The 20,011-nt window shown below is 38.2% G+C and overlaps 1 protein-coding gene across 1 annotated transcript; it reads right to left on the bottom strand.

Annotated features, from left to right (window-relative positions):
* Positions 1-787: 787 nt before the first annotated feature.
* Positions 788-19,264, bottom strand: arhgdia (Rho GDP dissociation inhibitor (GDI) alpha). The gene is made up of 6 exons (XM_020922655.2): positions 19,144-19,264; positions 5,861-6,062; positions 5,185-5,268; positions 4,133-4,209; positions 3,967-4,030; positions 788-2,782 (listed from the first exon to the last, which is right to left on the bottom strand). The coding sequence occupies exons 2-6, from the start codon at positions 6,048-6,050 to the stop codon at positions 2,580-2,582; spliced, it is 618 nt and encodes a 205-aa protein (XP_020778314.1). The 5' UTR covers positions 6,051-6,062; positions 19,144-19,264; the 3' UTR covers positions 788-2,579.
* Between the last annotated feature and the right edge of the window lie 747 nt (positions 19,265-20,011).

Below are 20,011 nucleotides of genomic sequence, written 5' to 3'. Positions count from 1 at the left end.
GGCAAACCAAATAAGAAACTCATTCTGCTTTCTGATTGAATAATCGTCTTGAGAATCAAAACATACCAGCTTGTCAAAGCCTGATCCCGTCAGATCTCAGAAGCTAAGCAGGGCCGGGCCTGGTTGGCATCGTCTCCTTGGATGGGAGACCAGGGGAAAATCAGGTGCCTCAGTGGGGCACCAGTCACAAAAACTGTTGTTGTGTCTTTAGGCAAGGCACTTCACCAACATTGCCTTGTATGGAAGTGGAGTGTGTGTGAGTGTTGATGGTGGTCAGAGGGGTCGATGTCGCAGAGTGGCAGCCTCGCTTTCGTCAGTCTGTCCCAGGGCAGCTGTGATTACATTAGTAGCTTACCACCAGCGGGTATGAAGTGAATAACGCTCTGTAAAGCATCTTTGAGCGTCCAAAAAAGCACTCTATAAAACTGATGCATTACTATTGTTTAATAATTTTCTAATAATAATAAACAACATATTTTCCAATGTTTTTGTAGTTGGGAATAAATCAGCATTAGAATTGTTATCAGTAAAAGCTATATTTAATTTGAACATGTTTACCTCGTATCTGAAAGCACAGATTGGTCGTGTTGATGGAATTCAAAATCAAAATCTTTCATACCGTTCCTTAAAATACCTTCATATTATTGACAATATAGTTACTTCTGATTGAGCTTATTTCAAACACAAATATGTGCAAATCCTTTTACATATACACACCTCCCACATCTAAACCTCCACCCCTTCCAAAAAATAAAACCATAAAAATTAAACACAAACAACAGTGAGCCTAGTTTGAACACTTTATTGTGAATACAGGAAATCAGTAAACTGTCGAGAATACAATTAGCACACAGAGTCAAACCCAGCCCGAGAGACATCCGCCCAAGACACGTGCTCCTTTTGTTCACTTTCCCTGGAGTGTAGGCCATATAAAAACACGTGCTATACCATCTGGAAACTGCATGATTAAACACTAATACGCGCCTCTCGTTTCTTTTTTACAAATCCTACGCAGCATTTCTTACAACAGAACACGCTGGTACAGTCGACAGCAGCAGCAGAAGGCACAGTCAAAGAGAAGCTAAAAAAAATATATATATATGAATCATTTTTAGTTATTTATTAACTGTTCATTCCTGACGAGGTTTACATGATTTCTGAACCTGTTTAAAGTTGCGCTGCGGAGCTTTTCTGGCGTGAGCGTAGCGATGTCACCGCTTTGCTTGGAAAGTCCCACAGTACGGCATTAAATATCTCCACGCAGATAAAAAAAAGTGTTGCAACGGGGTCGAGTTACAAGCTGATCTGCGGCGCGGCGAGCCCCGTCACGATGTTAATCACGGCGTAATTGAATAAAGGCAAGATATTTTTTAAGATTTAATGTCATACTGTGGAAGATTTAAAGCAATAACATCTAAAAAGGGATGAACAGCTCGTGTCCGCCCACCAGAAAATGTTCCGTGGTGCATCTTTAAACGTAATCATACTCGTATACAGCACAATACAAGGATCAAACGCAAAGACAACATCCAGATTTGTGTGAATATAAAAAGAGGCTCAGCTATAGTTGTCTAGGAGTTCCCTGTAAAGGCCACATAGCTGGTTTAAGAATATCAAATACCCTGATCAGACTGATTAAAGAGGTAATGTGTCGCTTCAGCGGACCATAGGAGTCAGTGATTTGCAAAACTATCGTATACGTCTGCTGAAAGACAAAAAAAAAAAACCGAGGGCTGTGTCCAACAAAGATTGCCTAGCGACCGTACAGTGGTCACGCACAGTTACGACTTCCTGTACAATACTTTTCTTTTAATAAGGCAGATCATGGTAACAATTTTTAAAAATATATGGAAATACAGTAGAAGCAGCATGGAGGGGTAAAGGGATAAGCGCTAAGGGCGGCAAAAGGAATTGTTCATTAGTAGATTTTTTTTTTGAATTTTTATTTAAATTTTTTTTTTCAAAACAAACCACAAATTCTGGATTGTTAAAATTGCTTCTCCATTTTGTTTTGTTGAGAATTTTAACTGTTTTCAAGAGGTTGGGGGTTGGAAAGAGCTCATATGCGCAATGTAAAAACTGAAGGGCTACTAGAGTTAAAATGACTTGAATTCAGAATTAATATCCAGATTTGAGAATTTTGGACAATTACCAGATCTAAAAATTCATACTTGTTTCATGACATTTTAAGACCAATTTTTAAAAAAGTGTCTTCAACTTTCAAGCTTAATTAGGAGGTCCACTGAGTGATATTAGACTTACATTAATTAGTTTACCTTACATTAAGACATAATTTTTTGCTTGAAATTAGAATTATATTAAAAAAATTAAATCAGTCAGAAATGTCTTGAAACAAATCCAATAAAAAAAATCATCAAAACTACACAAAACAAGATAAAAATTCGGAATTCTCATCATTTGAACACAATTTGGAATCCCTGTCCGCTGCCGTATGTAGATGGACGGAGAAGGCAACATTAGAAATGGAACACAATCCAGAAATGGCTTGGTAGAGGAATGATGGAGTGACAGCGAGGGAAAAAAAAAAAACATTGAAATTTGAAAAAGAAACTAGCAGATCAATCTTCCCAGTCCTTTTTGATGGCGAGGCACCACTCCCAGGAGAGGTGGTCGTGCTTGTCGTCATCAGTGAACTTGGACTTGATGGTGTAGTTGCCGCGGGCGATCATGCCCTTGGGGGCCTCCTCCAGGGGTGTGATGAACTCGTAGGCTTCCTTTGGCCGGGGCCCGTAGCTGCCCACCATGTAGTCTGACTTGTCCACTGTAAAAGAGGCGGAGACACGGGCCAGGGGTTAGTAACACGGTGCAGGGTAAAAGACTTTTTTTTACAAATATGAGATAACCTTAGGTGTTGAAATGTTTAATTAAGGTTTCAGGTTAAAGAACTGTCCTTCCATTCCAACCTCATTGTCAAAGCCTGACCTCATCAAATCTCAGAAGTTAAGCGAGGCCAAGTCTGGTTACTTGCTTATTTATTGTGGCACTGTATTTTCCAGGCTATTAGGCGTGCTCTTAAGCCTCCAACCCCATCAACAAATGACTGTGCGCCCCACAATCCAGAGCGCCCTATTCATGAATCCACTCGGGTGTCCCAGCACGGCTTCAGTAAACTACAAAGCCGCACCACCCTCAGCGCACGCAAACACGCACGGAGCAGACAGCGACCGCGCGGCGAAAAACACCCGCAGCCACACTCATCACTCCACGCCGACGAGGAACGGAACGGAGGAACGAACCGAAAAAGCGAGTGCAATGTGCCACTTCTAGACACGACTGAACAACTGAGTCACTGCGAACACGCCGACAATCCAGTGGTTCCAGACAACACCCTCCCGACACACTACAACTGAACAAAGCCCAGAGTCACCGTGAACGCAACAAACAAAGTCCCACTGACCCATCTAACTGTTGTGTTTAGTTTAAAGTCCAATGTGGTTTATTTGTGAAAAAAGTTTGAAAATAGACCATTCAATGACAGTGCGCCTTATATTCCAGTGCGACTAATAGTGTGGAAAATACGGTACTTTTTCATTACCCCTGTAGGGAGATTCCCCTCTGCATTTCAGCCATCCTTTCAGGAGCACAGACCTATCTACATGATCTTGTTGCTAGGTTTGGTCCGGACCTTAGCTATGGAAACCCACCCAGACACAGAGAGAACATGCAAACTCCACACAGAAAGACCGGAGCGACCTGGGGATCGAACTCGGAACCTTTTTGAGCCACCGTGACGTAGTAGGAAATATGTTTAAATACAAGTGTTTTACCGTAAGTCAGATTTGCAACGCATCAGTACTTTCAAGTTATTTGCCTGCCCATGTGTTATTAAAATGGACTGAAGCTCAGCCATCTCATATCATCACATTCAATCATTAACAAAAGAAGCGCTTATCAGAGCAGAAGCCATGATTGACAGGTCAAGAATACAATAAAAGAGGAAATCACCTTTCACTCCTTTCCTGAATGTCTGCTGGTTGTACCTGAGTCCGGACACTATGTCTTTGTTCACCTGCAGTAAAACAAATCGGACATGAATTTAAAATCTGACATGTTCAAAAAGCTTAACATATTCAGTGGTTTCCTTTACTTACTCTTTCTTTCCTTTTCTTACCTTGAAGGTGATCTTTACCCTGTACTCCACTCCTTCTTTCAAGACAATTGGATTCTTCTTAAATTTATCCAAATCTCCTGAAAAAGCAAAATACACAAGTTAACTATGACAAATGTGCTGCAGTAAGAGTCATGTCCACTAGGAGGCACACCCCCTTCAGTGACCCTGTTTCTGTAAGAGCACAGAGCTGCAGAGCCTCTTCAGGAAGCTCTTGATTAGAGCCTGCAGAGTCATCAGGACTAATTATCAGAGAGACAAAAGGCAGCAGCCCTCAGCTCACGTACACTGCTCACAAGAGGAAACATGGTCATATGGACAGTGGACAATTGTACGCAACCGTTTTCATCTTCTACTAGAACTGAATCATATTCGAATTAAACCCTAGAAAATAAGAATGTGAACTGAACTTGATGATACCAATTCATGTAATGTTTAACATTTAAAATGGAGCATTCTTATCAATAGAATGATTATATAATTAAGGTCATTAAATTAAACATTTGGCAATACTATATCTTAGGATGATCTTATTAACTATCTGCTAATTTGCATATATGAAAGTGGTTAATGTGGTGTTAAACAGCATTATTCAGCCCTTATTAAGTTATTCTTTATGGTAAATGGTCACATTTTTCTATAGCGCTTTTCCACCTTCAAGGCACTCAAAGCACTTTACAACAAGGAACCACTCACCCATTCACACACACATTCACACACCAGTGTACGCAGACACTGTGGGCAAGGTGGGTTAAGTGTCTTGCCCAAGGACACAACAGCAGCATTCATCTGTGGGAGCTGGAATCACACCAGCCAACCTGTGTGTCAGTGGATCTGACCGCTCAACTTGTGATGTTTATGTTGAGAGCGAGATTCAAACCGTCGACCTTCAGATCAGTGGGCGAATGCTTTACCAACAGAGCTACTGCTAACTTTATGCAATTGAATACTTCTGTCTTTGTTGTGCTCATTGACTCTCAGGGATACTTATATTCTTGTGTGTCGCAGTAGAAGCTCTATAATTCTACTGCATAAAGCCTTTTCGCTCCTCTCACCTTCAAGGTCAAGGAACAGTGGTTTTGGGGCTGACTCACACATCAGGGTCATCCGCGTCACCTGGACATTTGACAGATTTGGATCTGAGGGAAAAGTAAAAAGAGACAAAACCGTTAACTCTTGTATAAACAAATACTACTTTTTACACTTTATATGACTTCTATATCATTATATAATGTACTTTTCCAACACAGTTGGATCTAGGGCTCTGAAATTTTACACACATCAACAACGTAATAACTGGTGAATTTGATACCAAAAAATGTGTTTGCTGGTGGCAATATAATTCCACCTTTATTTATATAAAACAAATATTATCAGTATTTCTCTCATGTGGATCATTTACCAGTCATATGGTGAATTACAGATGCATTTGGACAAAAGATGCACTACAGGGCGGGGTTGGGCGGTGTAAATGTAATCATAATTTCATCCCTGTGACGATCTACTATTTTTGTGATCGTCACATCGCAATTCAGTGCTTCTGTTCAATTAAATTCAAGACTTTTCTCACACACTCCCCCTACTGGTCAGCCTTTGTCAGGGTCTGAATGAGTGACAGGTGAATTTAACCAATCACTGAGAAGTGTGAACTCTCATCCTCATCACTTACGTTTTAGAGACAAGTACATGAATAACAGTAAAATAATTTAGCACACAGTTATGTCACCTCACCTTCTGCCACCTCGGGAGTGCCCCCTAGCAGCGCCTCCTTGTACTTGCGCAGACTCTCGTCTTCAGCGTCCAGCTGTTGGATCTCCTGGATGCTCTTAGGGGCCGGAGGCTTGTAGTTGACCGAGGTTTCGTCCTCGTTCTCTGCTGCGATGGCTGCCAGCTGCTCTGGGGTGGGCTCCTGTTCTGCCATTGTGTAGTAGTCCTGTGGAGAGGGGAGGAGGGAGAGTCTGGAGTTAGCTTTAATTAAATCTGCTAATTAGTGATGGGAGATAAATGGCGACTGAACTGAAATTGCGATTTGAATGGGTGCAATTGTTTCGGTAATAGAATGTATTCTTACGTTTCCATAGGGTCTTATGTATAAAACCTATAATTTCATTTAGAGCTCTATGTGTTCTGAAATGCATGGGTTTCTTTGGTTATATAGTATATTTTTCAGAACTATCATGTATAATTCAATAAAAATAAAAACTATTTTGCTGTACCAATTTCTATTATAAGAGCAACACAATACAAGCAATAAATAGTACATTAAACAATAACTAAAATTATGATATAATTTTTAAAAATATTAAGCAGTAGATTTTTTAGCATTTTCACCAAATTGCAAAATAGTATTAAATTAATCAGAACTTTGCACATCAATTTCTGGAAAACAGGTGTCTTGGAGGAGAGGGAGCAGCCCAAAATACACAAACAGAGGCTATCAACACCAAAATGTTGTTTATGAGCTAATAAACTTCACATGTTTCAAGTAAGATACTGTGTGAGATTTTTCTCTGTTGCTCAAAACTTTAAAAACAGAAAATCTAGTTGTCAAAAAAAAAATGTTATTTTTCCCAAATACTTGAGTCTGAGCAGGGGAGTGACTTTTGGCCTGTGGAGAACTTTAATTAAATAGGGCTGTATCTGGAGCCTGGGTGTTGGACTCCCAAACGATTATCAGGGCAACCTCAGAAATCCTCGTGAACTTTGAACCCAGGGCTGGCTGCCCAAACTTGCGTGGGATATTCTGCTGAGGTAGAGGCTGCTACATTCTTCAGTGTGCGCAAAGACTGCTGACAACAATCCAATAATGGCTTTAATTTAGACCATTGTTTCTCCTGGTACATGTCGGGGTTAGTCTAGTTTTAGACCTGGTTTAGTCTGGGTTTAGATCTGTTGGTACTCAGAAAGCCAAATATTAACTTAGCAGACACTTTGTGCGACCGGTTTGAGACTCACAGCCTTATAGACATTCAAACAAAAAGTCTCAGATAGGGATGGGCCAATATGGATTTTTTGATACAATACTGAGATCCTGCTGCTTTGGCTGATAACTTAGATTTGCCAGTACAGATATTTCGCTTTTTAAATCTATAGCAAGACCAATCAATTTATCTTAAGTTACAGTGAAGTTCACCAATTAACTTCTCACAAGTTTTTTTACTTGAATTCTTGGGATTATGATGGAAATAATTCACACCAAAATCCTGTAAAGGTATTTTAAAAGCACAAAAGTGTCTAATCTACAATTATATAAGCCTCTCCAAAATATCATAATAAATATCGTACCGTGAGATGTATATCGCGATAATGTCGTACCGTGAGATTTGGATATCCCTAGTATATAACACTCTTCAACAGGGCTGGGTATCATTAAGAAGTTGCCGATACGATATGTACCTCAATACATAGGCCGCGATACGATACATATCTCGATACAGTGCACTTTCGATTCGATGTATTTTAATTCTGCTTCTTCTTGTACGTAGTTCATATGAAACACAAACATTTTAATCCTCAATACAGCGAAAATGTTAAATGTGCTAAGCCTGTGCAATTAATCGAATTATGACCGCGATTTCAATTTGTGTGTCAAATTATCTCCAAACTCATAATCGAGTTGAAACAATAAAGCTTAACAATGTTTATTTTTTATATAAAGTATTTTTATTTTATTTTTTAAATACAGAGATTGTAGAACAGCTGGATATATAGTTTATTTTGGATACAGTTATGTTTTTCTATGACTTATTTCATGTTCAAAATATATTTTATTCATTTTTATACATCACAAAACTGCTCTAAGGTTCATATTTGTGGCCTATATTTATTTTCAATTTGAAAGTTGTGTAAATTATCAATAACAAAGTGGTTTCTTTTTTGAGCGAGAGAGAGAAATTATTAATAAATGCATCGTGTAACTAAAAAAAGAATCATTTGAGTAATCACGATTTCAATATTGACCAAAATAATCGTGGTAATGATTTTTTCCATAATCAATCAGCTCTAAAATGTGCTGCATACAAAAGTTTCCTTCCACTGAACAAGCAACAAAACTGTGGTGCTGTAACAAAATAATTTAGTAAAATATACCAAAAAACACTATTGGCGATATATCGATACAGCAGCCCAAGATATCGATACTGTATCATCACATTAAACGATACAATATATTGAAATTTTGATATTTTTGCACACCCCTACCCACGTATCATACCGGTCGATACAAATAACTTTGGTAGACTTCAAGAGAACAAGTGCAAGTGAGCAAATTGTTTGGTTTAGTGAGGTTCTTGAAATATTATAATGTCACTATTCCTTCAAACACTTTCAAAAATATGGGGGACAAACGACAAGTGTGTGTTGAACCACAATACAAATTCATTACACAAAATCATTACAGCACGAGAACACGATGGTCAAACACAAACTACGCTGCAATAACCTGCTTCAAAACATTCTGCATCTTTATCTTCAAAGTGATGCCTTTAGCAAAACTGTGCACAGCGAACATTCCGAAATGAAGATTTGGACTTGGGTGAGTGTAGCATTTGCACAGAACACAGCTAATCCCAGTGGAGTGCAGCGGAGCCTAATCCAATCAGGCACCAACCATGAAACCACTATTTCCCTAATGCACTTACGCCACTGACCCAAACAGGACAATGACTCATGTGGGACCGAAGGAACAGGGCTGTAATAATAACACTAGAAAAATAGTATTCACTTGACGATTCATAACATAAACTTTTCATGAAAAAAATCATCATCATATAAGCAAACTGCCCTGTTGTGACATGTTCTGTGTCCCTATTCTAACATGCAAATAGTGTATTATAAACTGTCTGTGTCCAGCTGTTCTGCACGCACACAGAAAAGGGAACCAAATTATGGGCTAGTCCTTATCTGGACACAATATCAAACCTCAAACCATAGATGCTTCTAGTAATGCACCGATCTGATACTGATATCAGAAAAACTCGCTGGATCAGATATCAGCTTCCAAATAACAGCTCATGGTTAGACATGTAAATTCATGTAATAAGACAACTTAAACCGGGTATAAACTGTGCGATTTTTGGGCCTTTTTGAGCCGATTTTTCACTCATGCGGCTGTGTTGGGGAGAGTTTTTGGTTTAATCACACTAGTCATGCTTCGTGGAGTTTATTAGCCAGGCTGGTGCCACCTAGTGCCTCTGCTCAATTTAATTTCTCTCCAGCGACTAGGTCAGGAATAGGAATACACTAGATGGTTTGCAAAAACCCCGGAAGTGCGAGTTTGGGCACCAGCCAATCAGCGATGAGCCATACATTCTGTGTTTGCAACGAAGGGGAAAAGGGGAAAGACGTTATTGCCCTTCTTCCTACAGGATTTGAGAAAAGCTTAATATATCAGTTAGCCCCGTTAGCAGTGGCCTTACATACGTCACAACCAAAGAACAGCAATTGGTTAAATTTTTTTTTTTAAAGTACCCGTGTACCACGAATTCTACGCTGCGGGTCAGACAGTTTCTACGAAGTGAAACCGACTGATGAATCAGGCTAGTAGTTTACATGGGGCAACGAGAACTGATTAATACCTCATGACCGGCTCCTAATCGGCAATCGTAGGTCGCAAGAATATCAAGCCTGTTGAAATCCCGTCGCCTCTTGTGAGGGTTTCACACTGTTAAAGTCGTCCGTATAGTGTGAGAACATGAACCGCGAGCTGTAAACTTAAAAAAATTTTTTTTTTGTGATATGCTTAAACTATTTCTGTATTTAATAGAAAGGTTTTTATGTTAATGTCTAAATTACTTTTTTCTTGTCATAGAATGGGCTGAACTCACTGAGTGACCTCACTTTGGGACATCCCATTCGTTGGAGGGGGATATGAGCAACTGGGCTGGCAACTATTTCGTGTACTGAAAAACTGACAAAGGCTTTTTTCGCCAAAACGTTATTTAAAAACAAAAAAGCTTTTGGACATCAGCCGTCTGTGTGTGCTATGCATTTTTCACTTTCATCTGTGAACTTTTAAACCCTGAGATTTGGTCGTACAGTCTGAGCTGCGGTTGAGTGAAATGATCAAAAATATTGCACAGCGTACGCCTGGCATTACTGTTAACCACTGGCTCAGAAAGTTTCAGAATGTTTGACCTTTTATTTATACTACTATGTTCTGTAGTCAATTGAGAGATAAATGACACCTACATAACACATTTGGAGCAGCATACAATAAATGCTGCTGCAGTATATTACCACACTATAACAGCTAACTTGCAGGGATGCTGGATTGCCAAGGGTTGGATGCGGCCTATCCTGGACTCAAATATCCATATCTGCTCTAGTTGCTCCAATACAAATGTAATACAAAGCAATAACAACAAGATTACAAGTTCACACTGTTTAAATGTAAAAATAAAACGATTAAAATATGAATTGTCTTTGCCACCATAGTGTCAAGAAGCAAAAAAAACAGCTCTAGGCCAATAAAACGGAATTGGGATCTGATCTACACGAGACATTTTGAGGATTATGTAATGTAAAATCCAAACCTCAATCTTATCTTACATCCAAAAAAAATAAAAAAAATAAGTATCATCACAAGTTGCATCATTTCTGCTACATCCTTGTACTAGTTTCATAGAGTCAGCTACAGGTTATCACGACCAGCTGTGTGTTAGAGATGACGCTGAGCAAAAACACAGAGTAAATAAATAAAACGTCTCCTCTCGTTTGGTCTGACCAGGCGGAAAATGGCAAAATAAAACAGTGAAGAGAGCCAGACTTCACACATCTGCAGTACAAATGGCCCGTCTCTACAAACATCTGAAAAACATCGACACAAGCAGGTGGATTAGATAAGACAAGAACAATAAAAAAACACGCCACATATCGTCATAAATCTAAAAACTGTGAAATTTAAAAAATATGAAAAGACAGGATGGACTGTTTTAGGTATGGGTTTGTTTAAAAAAATTTAAAAAAAAGCCAAGATTGTGGACAAAAATTCCTCCCAAAATGATTAAATGTTAAACAAAAAATAAGTTTAAGTGGCTTGCCCCAGTTCTGATATATTGTTATTGTTAAAGCTTATGGTAAAAATAAAGAATGTCGTGTCTGCAGCCCATTATAAAACCTTTTTATCCTCCAAAAATCTGTTCGTTTGTTGTTTGTTAGCATTGAATTTATTGTGAGAAGAGCGTATAAACTCATCACAGTGAATTATAGCAACACGATTTTCGGCTCAGTTCATTTCAAAAGAGCCGTTCAGAAGATTGGCTCTTTATTTACGCTACAGAAGCCAGAGTAAGAATGCATTTTATCTCCAAAGTAATCACAGAGAAATGACCAGGGCTCAGATCTGTTTAAAATGGTTCAAATTGAGAGTGGGGGAGTCTTTACCCTCTGAAATGATGCAGAATCTTGATAAAACATTGCACTACAATTAGAATTTAAAAATAACTTCACAATGCCAAATATTTCTTAGTTTTGTGAGCTTAGTTTTTTTTCACAAAGTCACTCTGTTTCTGTTCTGATTCTTGAGTAGGTTCAGCGTTAAACTGGTATAAAAATGCACAAAATTAGAAATTAAAAGATTCGGTTCTTTTGAAAAATGAGAGTCCAACCGTTCACGTTTAGGACCTGTTAATAAGAGCCGTCACCATCAAGGTACTGAAATATTTTAAAATGGTTTAAAAATACTGACAGGTTCATAGAAATTTTACACAATTTTCTAGAGATCAAACAATATATTTTATCAAAATTTTTTCATGGTTTAAAATTGTTTAGAATCCAGAGCAGCCGATGGCCCATAAGATCTGCTGAAGTTTTTGGGGCTTTTATAGACATTTCTCCCTCCAAATTGTGAAATTAAATGGACTAAAAACTCATCCACAGCCCTTTTTTTTCCACCACAAACCCATAAGAGAGTTGTCTAGTCACGTTTTCAGCAGTTATTTCTTTACATTTAAGTATTTTTAGGTCACCCAAAACAAAATATTGGAATATCACATCTCTAGTGAATAATTAGGATACTAGAAGTTCTTTGGGAAAGTGAAAAATACGCTTCGACCACTGCATACAGTTTGAAATTAACTAGTTCCAGTAGTGATAGAATTTTGTAGGTAGTGCTATCAGTACACACAAGTGAAAATATCAGCTGTATTTTAAATGTTGGATGTAGGGATGTAACAATAACCGAAATATCTTGATATCGTACCTGGGGTGACAAGATATACAAGTCTCACGATACGATATCATCACGGTATGAACCTCACGGTACGATATTTATTGGCGATATTGTGGGAAAGCTCACGATACAGGGGGGATGTAACAATATCCAAATCTCTCTGTACAATATTTTCATGATATTTATCTCACGGTACGATATTTATTGCGATATGTGGAGGCTAATAAACTGTTAATATTCTATTTTTCCTCTTAAAATACCTTGACAAGACTTAATCCAAGGAACTAAGATTTAAAAGTGCTTAGAACTTATTTCTTCATGTAGTCTACACTGAAATGGCACAAAGCATCATGGTCTATGTAGTTCCCTCGGTCTTTTTTTTTAGCTATTGCTGCACCATAACTCTTAATTTAAGCAAAGAGACTTGTAATTCGATATATTGTGATGGTCTACGATATTATTGTGAGAACTTTGACGATACGATATGATATTTCGGTTATTGTTACATCTATAATCGTATCGTCAAAAGACTCACAATAATATCGTGGGGCGTCACAATATATCGAATTACAGGTTCCTTTGCTTAAATGCATTGCTGTATATTAACAATAGTTAATAAACATCAGGAACTACATATCCCATGATTCATTACAGCAAAGACAACATGAAGAAATATGTATTTACTTGAATTTTTGAGATTATGATGGTAATAATTCACACCAAATTCTTGTATTTTAAAAGCAAAAAAGTGTCCTATCTACAATTATATCAGCCGCTCCAAAATATCAATAAATATCGTACCGTGAAATGCGGACATTGTTACATCCCTAGTTACATGAGACATTTTTTGAAGTACCTACACTCTGGTAACTTGCTGTCACTCTGCCTCTGCTCAGTTGCTGCAGATGAAAACGAGCTTGTAACTAAATCTGGTCTGTGTCCAGTCCTTGTCAATTAAGTAAATGCATTTGGCAATATACTAATTTAAATGGTCCTATATTTCACAAATTTCACTCTTGTGAGCTTTCTCATCAAAAAACATGCCTGGAGTTGCATTTTATTTCATTGACACGCGTTTGATTTATTAGTCTGTCTACATCTTCAAAGCTCAAAATGCTTCATGATAGTGATGGAAGTGGTAGTTTTAAAGTTAAGAGCTGCCTTTTGCCTTTTATTTAGTTAAGATTGGCACCTCGAGGGCTGAAATTATCCAAATGATTCTAGTGAAAGTGTATGGAGTTTAAAAATATGAATGAGCAGTATTTTTGTTTGAGATTAACTCATCTTAAACAAACCTAAACATGCAGGTTTGTGTGTTAAACATGTGTGAATAAAACAAAACGACAAAGCCGAAGAAACAGAAAATAGCGTCATATGAGCCCTTTAAATACTTCTAATTTGGTCAGCATGATTTTATTTTTAGTATGAAAAGTTCTAATCACAACTCTAGACATGTAAAGCAGCAAGACACCCAGAAGAAAAGAGGAAGTACTTTTTAGGCCACATCAGCACAGAGCTTAAAATATTTGTAACACCTCCCACAGTCTCCAGGTCCAAGGGCCACACTGCAAGTCAACACCCAGGCACAAACACAAAAGAACACGACTTAACGACTACGTGACGACACTCTCAAACCGCCACAGATGTAAACCTACGCTACGTCACATACCGGCACGATAACACCAGAATATCAGACCGGACGGGTTGGTCTGTGTCAATAGCCGGGCCCTTGTCATGCCTTGTGTGTACCGTATACAGTGCAAGAGGCGTGTGTTAGCATTAGTGAAGTTAAAGCAAAACAGGGCCCCTAGGTTTGCCATAAAAGTGCAAACTGTGTGCTGCTTTTAGTCAGCGTGTGAGAGGTTTGCAAGTTTTTTTGAATAAGCTGCGTGTTAAAATGTTACGTGTATTTACAGGAAGTTAAATCAGAATTACGGCTGTGACTGACAATTATTTTGGCAGTCGATTAGTCAAATGATTACACTTGTTTTTGGAAACAGACTTTTAATCAAATTGTTATATGGTGACTCAAGGCTTCTAGATTCTGAGAAATATTTACGTATAAAGTGTGGTATTAAAATAAACCGGATTTATCATCATTCTCTTTTGAAACCTTGAGTTAATAATGTTATTGCCGTGTTTGTTATGAAAAACATTGTTTGGCATGGGTTTTGGAGTTTAATCCAAAGAACAATTATCCGATTATGAAAATATGATGATGACAACATTACAACAATTTCTATTAAGGCTGGATAATCAAATTGAAAGATCGAGAGATTGTGAATCATCCACGTCTACTATACCATTGTGGTTTGGAATGGAGAAGTGTACGGCCAATCCTTTGTAGTAAAAGCATGTGGTTTGGAGCAGACTTTTCAGGAAGAGATGTAATTATGTTGTGTTGAATAGCACAGTCTAAATGTCACCATTGTTTATGGTCATTAAATCAATAAATACTAACAGCAGTTTAGTTTTTGAAAGACTAATCAAAAATAAGAAAGATAAATCAAAAATCTCGATCAGTAAATATGAGGAAAAAAACTTCTTTTGACATATCGCCATGCCGGAATTTCTATATTTGTCAAAAAACATGTGTTGCTTATTTTCTCTACAAAAAAGTAAACAAAGTTAATTTGTGGACTTTGTCATGTATTTAATATTGATGCATACCAATATCTGCTCCAAAAACAAGACATATCAGATATCAGCATCAACACAGGAAATAAAACAAATCAGTCCATGAGCAATAACATCAAATTGGGAAAACGAAACTATCCCTAAACACACGCTCAGGCACTGGCCATGTTCCAACGTCATTCAGGTCAATGTGGGTGCATCCTGACATCACCTCCTTCCCGACGATATACATTCTTGTTCGATGACGACTTGGGGACAAAACAGCATGGTCCTATTGTCCGGTTCTGACACGCCATACAATCCGATAAACAACACAAGTCTGGCTGGTGTGGTGAGCCTCTGCCTCTGCCTCTCCGCGCTCCACCTGCTCTCACCTGCAGATAATCTCAGTGTTTGACTGGGCTGGAACTCCGCAACCACAACATGCCCAGGGATTATCATGGCATTTGGCAACATAAGTGCGGCCTCTGGAAGATTAGCGAGAGCGGGATTAAGGATACGGAGGCGTCCCGGGACAGTGGCTGGCACCTGTGCGGGATCATTTGAATTATGATATCAGAAGATCAGTGGGTTCACATGGGCACCGGGATGAACTCGAAAGCAATAGAGGCTTTATCAAGAACTAGGGGTAAAGTTATCAATACATAAAACTGATTAGTCTACTATTATTCAAATTAATTGGGATTGTAAAATTTTTTTTTTTCTTCGAACTCCAACCCTTTAAAATGTGTGAAATGTTCAAAACTTTACAGTTCCAAATTGCCATTGTAATGTGTAATATTAGTTCAATTTAACCATTAATATTTTTAGAATATGCAGAAGTAGTCACAAATCTGAATGAGTGTGATCAAACTGGATTTTTTTCCCACGCATTTGAGCAAAATGTGTCTTTTCTCAGTACAGATATATTGTCTGAGCAGCTCTTGAGGTCAAAATAAGTCTCCTGCGCGCTATCTTCATCCTAAAAGAAAGAATTTGTTCGTCGATAATCAGGAGGAGCGCGTTTGCATGATAGTTATCGTCAACTTTACCCTCTCAGCAAAAATACACTGGTCTCAGAGTCTTGAAAAGCACTTACAAACTCATCAGGCGAATCCATAAAGTAATAAAATAAGTGAGGAATAACTTTGAACCACTGCATTTCAATTTTACTAGTTCTGTAATGCAAGTTATTTCTGCTTTTAATGAAAACAAGGAACAAACTTTACCTAACAATTATGAGAACAAAAAAACTATTTGAAGAATGTTAAGAAACTAGTTATTTCCACACAATGTTCTCAAGATAACATCTGCTCTAGGGTGAACTTTGTGATTTGATTTAAAAATGTGAAGATGTAAATGGGAAGTTCAAATGTTGCCAAAGATCACAATGTCAAGAAGATGTGTGCGCGCCATTTCCTGTTAACGGGAAGTAGTGAAATGGATTACATAACAAATGAAAGTTAATATAAAATGAAAATCTACAAAGTAATAACAATACAACTATGAAGAGGTCAATAAAAAGGCTATAAATGTGGTTTAAATGTAGGACAGTGATCTATGTGTTGCAAATAGTTAATGATAATCTTATACACACACATATTTATTATTACACACAGTAGATTTCTGTATAGCACACTTTGCATGCACTGTAAATCATGAAGTATGCATATCTGCTATATAGTAATAAAGCTACTCCCCACGAGTCTCTTTTGTTTTCTGCAAACTTCCTTTTTTGTGCTTCGTGATTCATATCCTTTAGCTGTGAGCATGCACAAACCACAAGATCTGATGTACAGGCCCGTGTCATCTCCAACCACTTTTTAGCACCCTATCTGCTCTTCTCAGCTTAACCTCGCATACATTTTTGGCATGCCGTTACAAAGGAGCCGTGGAAGGTTGGAACGGCTTGGAGCAAGACGTGACTGGTCCTGCAAAGTGAGGGGAAAACACAAGACAGCAAGTAGGGGAAGTTACAGAAATATTACTTGACGCAATGCAGGGGAAGTAATGAGAAAAAAGAAGCTACTTGCAAGCATAGTTTACATGACAAACTAAAGCTGCATATGATTATTGAAAGTTTCTACATATTAATTTTTTTTTTTCCCGCCACACATCAGAATTGTGCAAAAATGTTTGTCTACGGTAGTTTACTGTGTTTGAAAAATGGTTTTAGAAACATTTAACAGATGCCAAGAAAGCAGGCGTGGTAGTTAGTGAGTTCACTCTACATTATTCTTGCAGCAGCACCACTCTGTTACAAAACCAGACTACTGTGCAAAGTCTTCTTCATAGTGTGATGGTGGCCCAAACCTGAAAAATTTGCTTCAAAATAGGTGCCTGTGTTCTCAAATTCAACTAAATACTTCTGACATTTTGAAAGGTGTGACTAGTTACTTTTTAATACCTGCTTCCTCCTTTCGTGGTTTGAAAAATCAGGTCCCTCAGCTGCAAATCTGCAGCTCGAGAACAGTTATGTGGGGGTTGACCCTGAAAAAAACCCTCAAACAAAGCAGTATGTCCCAGGAAGACGTAGAACAAATAGGAAGCTTTTAAAATAGCTGGTGACAAATCTGGGCCTGCGACTGCAGGAAGCCGAGAGAGAATGGGCCCTCCGAGGTGCCATATCAAAGGTCGGACATTCGCTCACTCTTCTGCTCTATAAAGCAAAGGTACAACAAGTGGCTGAGCTAATGCCCAGACTGAATCTCTAAGCAACTGCGACTGTGATATAGGCCCACGTCCGGTACTGCTACACTACAGTTCAAGCAGTACAATTTCCTTTGCAAACCACAAGATATCCTGTGCCACTATTCTGTATCAGAGTGGCAGTTAATTTAAGTTTTCTCCCAAATCTTAAAGCTCCTAGGATGTATATTATAGTAACTCCCAAAACCTGATATCAACCATTACAAGCATAGAGACTGAAAATAGCAATTATTTTCTTAAACCAAGGTCAATTTATGCCAAAACCGAGCCAAATTAATTATATAACTGTATTTAATTCCTCGAGTAACTATTGAAAAATGTGTATAGACACAAACTCAAACATTGTGAGACTTTCTGGGCCGATTATGACCAGTAAATAGTCTTAATGTATCAATTTATAAGTCCAATTATGACATCCACTGAACTTATATTTCAAAGTCGATATCTGATCAAGCACATTTTTTCAGTACTGCAACGATATTTGGTATTGGTGCATCCCTAGTTTAAAATATGCACTTTAAAACAGTGCCCTAAAAAAAAAAAAATTGGCATATTCAAGTTTGCCAAAATTGTTCAGCCCTGCAGGGATGCTTGCAGAACATAGATATCATCAAATCCTTTCACGCATGGCTGAAGCGTTGTGTCATTTATTTATTTATTGTGGTTTATTTATTACTTGCGAATAGCCTGTATATTCCTGCTGTCTGAAATCTCACCAAATTTGTTTGGTTTGGGTTTTACACTACACTATGTCCAGTCAAGGCCATCTGATGGGAATCTGACCCAACAAAAAATGCACATCGTTAACTTCCCCTGAGCCATCGCCCGCGGAAGAGATGCCAGATAGTTTATCGGAATCGGAGAAATAATGTAGGATTTCCCGCAGATCGTCACGGAATAAACCCAGGAAAAGCCTTTTGCACTTGACTTGCGCTCAGTGATGCTGTGTGCGGGCGCTGCACCACCTTGAACCGGCCAAAATGGAGGCAAATTTAGGTGTGTGCCTTCAAGAGAATTGAAAAGTTGTCATCCAGGAAGTAGTGCAGAAATATGGAGCCAAAATCCGTATGCAAAACTTTTACAATGGGTGAAAACTAAACGGAGAGGAATAGACTTGGCGAGATCCGGGTTGAGTAACTTGGGAAAAAGTAATTATGTCCAAAGCAATGGATTAATAATGTGGCTCGCGGCGGCCAGATCACGCTCAATACCCGGAAATGAGTCGTGCTCCTGTGCTCTTTGAGAAAGCGACATTTACGTAAAAACTACACTTGGCAAGAAATCAAACGCATTTATTAGCTTTGGATATAGCCTGGAAAATAATGAATAGCCATAAAAAGCTATTTTTTAAGAAGAATTACTTTTATTCGCTGATCTAGACATTTCCCCACACATGCCGCTCTCCAGGTTACAAAGTTCAGAGCTAGCGGGGAAAGTTTCGAAACAAAGCTCGAATCTGCATAAATATAATAATTAATGGAAGGACTCAAGACTGGGCAAAGTATTGATGAGCTCTTACCGTTAAACCGGAGAAAGGAAACGGTCTCCTGTGAGCACGGAGAGAAGGGTGCGTGAGGCGGGGAGCAAAGTCTGAGCGAGGCGAGCTCCGGACAGAACCGGAAATACGCCCGGAAATGCCTTCAAAATAAAAGTCTCAACACACAGCGATAGTATTTTACATTAAAAATACAGTAATTAATAATTTAAACAACACAATTTAAAATATTAATAAAAAAATAACTAATTCCATGTACCACGCACGAGTATCAAATTATTCATGTATTAATGCAATACACAGTGTTGGGAAGGTTACTTTTAAAATGTATTCCCCTACAGATTACAGACCTCAAAATGTAGTTTGTAACGTAATCCATTAAATTATTTAAATTGAGTAACGTAATCTGAATACTTTGGATTACTTGATTTGCTGTAGAGAAGCAAAGACTAGGATATCGTAACATAAGATGTTTTGTCTGCTAAAAGACAATAAAAAGCTCAGACTTTACTCAACCAAATAAAAAAAAATTATTGATAGAAGAGGAGGAGACATGGTCCGCACAGCATGGTTTAGTACTGTTAAAGCCTGGTTTAGTCCTGTTTTAGTTCTGTTTTAGTCCTGGTTTAGACCTGGTTTAGACCTGGTTTAGTCCTGTTAAATCCTGGTTTAGTCCTGTTTTAGTCCTGTTTAATCCTGGTTTAGTCCTGGTTTAGCTTCTGGCAATGAGTGGAATTACCGAGAAAAAAAAAAAAAGGATTTAGCCCAAAATGTGAAAACAGGAAAATACCGCAGTGTAATCCATTTATTTCAACAAAGTAACTGTAATCCAATTACCACTCACTGAAACAGTAACTGTAACTGAATACAGTTACTCATCATTTGTACTCTG

Source organism: Boleophthalmus pectinirostris, unplaced genomic scaffold (genome assembly GCF_026225935.1).
Source record: "Boleophthalmus pectinirostris isolate CB_2022bp ecotype Guang Dong unplaced genomic scaffold, ASM2622593v1 HiC_scaffold_17, whole genome shotgun sequence".
Lineage (NCBI taxonomy): Eukaryota > Metazoa > Chordata > Actinopteri > Gobiiformes > Gobiidae > Boleophthalmus > Boleophthalmus pectinirostris.
The sequence above is the reverse complement of the archived record's forward strand: the minus strand, read 5'-3'. Positions and strand labels throughout refer to the sequence as shown.